Here is a 3,936-nt window from a genome sequence, read left to right as displayed (position 1 = left end):
AAGAACAGATAAAGAATAGGTCAATAATAATTTTCCCATTTTACTTCTGCTTCTGTTCATGTAAAACGCGCTCAAATGCGCCTTTTTGGTGCGCATAAACGTTGTTATGTAATTTAAATGTAATGTGCCATCAAAGAAACTTAGAGACACGTACAAATAAAGAAAGTTACAGATCGTGGACTTGGAGCTTTTTGAAGAAAAAATCACCGCGTATGTTACATAAACAAGAAAAATCTAGAATGTTTTTGAAAGAGGTCGCTACCAGTCTATAGACATTGCGTGGGAGACAAAGGGTGCACCATGCCTTCTCTGCCAGAATAATACGTATGGTTAGGACCGAAAAATGCTTGCAGTCACGTTTAACGCCTCCAGCAGAAATGGACGCCCTCGCGGAGATGGGAAATGCATTTCACGGGAAACGCACGCTTTTCGTGATAAACGACTTCAGTCGAAATAACACGAGACAGTGTAGTTTTGCAAGAAGTGGAAGCAAAGCGAGGAGTGATAAAAAAAAAAACATCAACAGGTTTGAATGCGTGTTCCGCGTACGCAACAATTTCACACGCGCCGTTGACGAGAGTATAAAAGCTAGCTGGGTCCGGCAGAGCCGGCAGAAGACATTCGCCATCGCCTCAGCGTCGTCTCGTGGAGGACAACGTCTCTGGACAGAAGTGGGAGCTTCGTGAAACTCGAAATGTTTCCTGCGGTGAGAGACAAAGCGGTGCCCTTTATCAGTCAACGAACTGCATCAGCAGTGTTCACTGATAGCTCAGTTATTTTTTTTTCCTTGGCTATCATGCTTGAATGTGTGAGCTGATCCACAGGTGAATCGTACTACTTGTTGGCACATTTCTCTGCTAAGTCGATACGCTCAGCGATTTTCGGAACGACTGCATGCGTTGCAAGTTAACTGGAAGTAATTCAGGCAACAGCGCCGTCAGTATTGTTTCTACGTCATCTACGTCATCTGGGCATACATGTTGAGCTATTTTGTCATAGCCTAAACGGAGAAGTGAGGAAGTACGCTTCAATGTAGAAAGATGGTGGTGGGAATTCCAGGCGTGCAGAGCGTGGAACGCTCTTATCGTAATGAGCTATTATGTTCTATTTATGTGCTGTAGCAATGTTTCGGCACACATATCCATGACTTGTGCATTTTCGTTGTTATTTTAGAACAAAAAAACCTCCACGGGAGTTGCCTTCCCCATACTGTGTCGTCCAGCTTTCCTCTAAATTTCGCCCGTCGTTTACCTACAGTGACATGAGACGCCGTAGTGTTCGCGGAAAGATGAAAGTTTCCGGTGCGTCGAGCCCTTGGTAATTAAGATCCTGATACCCAAAGTATCCACAATGCCACCATTTCGTCAATCTAAGTACCTCTCGTACGCTTTTGCTTGATCTTGAATGGATGAGTCACGCGTATTTCTTACAACGATCATACAGCACTTTTCCTTGGGGAAAGTAGCGATACGCAGCTTTGCTGCTCCACAAGATTCACATGTTGTCTTCCTCAAACACAAGGTGCAAGTTCTGCTTCTCTGGCTCGTTGGTAACGCCTTCGCTCAACATCACAACCAGCCGGCTCGAGCCGCACAACAAGGTATCGACTATCGCAACTACCTTGCTGCTGTGGCCCCTTACGCAGGAGGATACGACGCCTACGCCTCTGTGAGTGCAACCAGCGCTGCCTATACAGCCACTCTACAGTAGAATTTTGGAGAAACGGTGCCTTTTAGACTTGTGCGCTTAGATTCGTGGACGTAGATGCGCTGCCCCGGCGAAAGAAACCTTTCATGTTCGCGTGATCTAGCCGGATAAATTCATCAACACATCTCGTGGTTGCGTTTTATTCTAACGGTAGGACTTCGAAATTATTCAACAAATAAAAATACAAATCTTATTAAGCGTTCATGGCAGATTGTGCTGACCACTAAGCGGAATTGTGTCGCTTAGCACCATTGCGCATAAAAAAAAATTTAAGCGAAAGCTTTACTTGCCGCGAACTTGCGATTTCGCCGTGGCGGTGCTCCGAGGACACGCATGACGTCAGAACGCGCGCCTCGCCACGGATATTTCTCTCTCTCTCGCTCCCTAGTCACTACTGCGTATGCGCCACTGGTAGCACCGAGCCACAGGTGTTCCGCCGATGCGCAGCGCCGCGCTTCCGCCGTTTGGTATGACGTCACACTGCCTTCCTCGTCGTTGCGCTCGCCTCCGATCGCTTGCCAGCTACGTCGCATGCCTGATAACATGTCGGAGGATTAAAAAGAGCGTGGTTGTGCGGCTAGTATGCTTCGCATAAAAGGAGAGCTCGCGTGCGCCGCAAACACAGTTGAGGCGGCAGTATAGACGGCGACAATTATGATAAGCAGGAGGAGGCCTGGAATCGACATCGGAACGAGATGAAGAGGAAACGAATCGACCAGGAAACAGATGAACAGCGCGCCGAACGACTGGTTAAACGCCGCAACATAGCTAGACAACCAGACTAACCTGGACTTGCAATCAAGATATGCCTTAGCTTTCGCTACGTATATCCTGGCATATAGCCGAGCTAAACCACTGCCATTTTTTAATGCATGGGCTATAACTCTATCACACTCTTTTTTAGGCGCTTCTTTCGCTTGCATCTAACTCGCGGCTCCTGATGTATGCAAATACAGATTTATGAAGGATGCCTTTTCATAGTGTTCTAGAACTTAAACGCTCCTACAGGTATTTACACCGTCTTCTATGCAGGGTTAACAAGCATTTCACTGTGTAACGTCAAATGCCACAGACTTGAAGAATAAGGGGAACCGAGGGGGCTATATTTTTTTGTTATCGACAACCATAGAAGCAAACATTCAGGGAATACGAGTGACGCCTTACGTTATTGCTGCCTTACGTAGCGTTATGCAAAATCGTCGAAGCTATATTACAGGGTTGTGCTCTCCAGCATTTCCAGACTCCGGCGCAATACAGTCTCGGCTATGATGCGGCGGGCGTGTACAACGATCGGCAGTTCGGCACAGGGCAGGACGGCTCTAATGTCGCCAGTTTCGGCTTGTACGGCTACCCGGGCGCCAGCGACCTCTACCGCCAGATGAACTACGTCGATGCCGTGCAAGGTTTCCGGACCCCAGTTGGTACCGTGGGTACGAGCGAGCCGGGCAGATCTCCTGGTGTCAGCGGCGACGCGGTTTTCAACGCACTGCCGATCGGCCTCCCTCTTCCGACAGGATCTGCCCAGAATGCTGCAGCCGCAGCCTACGGTGCAAGGGCCGCTGTACCTAACGCTGGAGACTACAGCCGTTACGGGCGGCCGGCACCCGACCCATACGTACTCGCTGCTGGCGCTTTCGAGTACGCTCCGTACGGACGCTACGGCTACGGATTCAACGAGGCGGCTCTCGGTGGACGGGCTTACAGCAGCTTCGCTCCCTATGGCCCTGCCGGCTACGCTGCCGGCTACAACCCTGGTGCCGATGCGGCATCTACTGGGTACGCACACCGTCCTTCCACCCATCAAGCCTCACGCCACATGGCCACTAGGAACAGCATGCGAAAGAAGTAGCGCGGGAACTGTGGTCAGTTTGCGATTAGAATGTACTGGTAACTGGAACATACGTCTTGAAGAAGAAAAAATAAAAAGGAACTTGTCTGAAGTAGATGCTTAATAGAAAATGGTTGTGGTGGTGCTTGGGAAGTATTCGCGGTACCAAATTGCCTTGAGAAATCCCGCTCCGCAAAACATGATCCAGGTGGTCATCGTCATTACCTCGTCATCATTCTGAGTGCAGGCAATAGGCTGGTCTGGATGATGTACTATTATCTTTCTATGTGCGTGCCAGCAGGCAAGAAGCAATGACACGCAAATTATGAAGTGAGCGAGGATAAGGTTGCAAAGTAGTGCCCATCGTCATTTCTTTGTATTTACCGTAGCTATGGTAGCAG

At 48.9% G+C, this 3,936-nt stretch overlaps 1 protein-coding gene across 1 annotated transcript; it reads left to right on the top strand.

Moving 5' to 3' along the window:
* The first annotated feature begins 637 nt into the window (after positions 1-637).
* LOC139059562 (uncharacterized) lies at positions 638-3,556 on the top strand. The gene is made up of 3 exons (XM_070537995.1): positions 638-706; positions 1,522-1,668; positions 2,939-3,556. Exons 1-3 carry the CDS (start codon positions 695-697, stop codon positions 3,554-3,556), a joined length of 777 nt encoding a protein of 258 aa, XP_070394096.1. The 5' UTR covers positions 638-694.
* The last annotated feature ends 380 nt before the right edge of the window (positions 3,557-3,936 follow it).

This window comes from Dermacentor albipictus, chromosome 1 (assembly GCF_038994185.2).
Source record: "Dermacentor albipictus isolate Rhodes 1998 colony chromosome 1, USDA_Dalb.pri_finalv2, whole genome shotgun sequence".
NCBI classification, from domain to species: domain Eukaryota; kingdom Metazoa; phylum Arthropoda; class Arachnida; order Ixodida; family Ixodidae; genus Dermacentor; species Dermacentor albipictus.
Note: the sequence above shows the minus strand (reverse complement) of the source record. Positions and strands in the feature narration are given on the sequence as shown.

What these genes read in the sequence shown, in the direction of transcription:
- LOC139059562 (XM_070537995.1), top strand. An exon ending in GATACGACGCCTACGCCTCT is followed by an intron (nt 1,669 to 2,938) that starts GTGAGTGCAACC and finishes TGTGCTCTCCAG; the next exon opens with CATTTCCAGACTCCGGCGCA.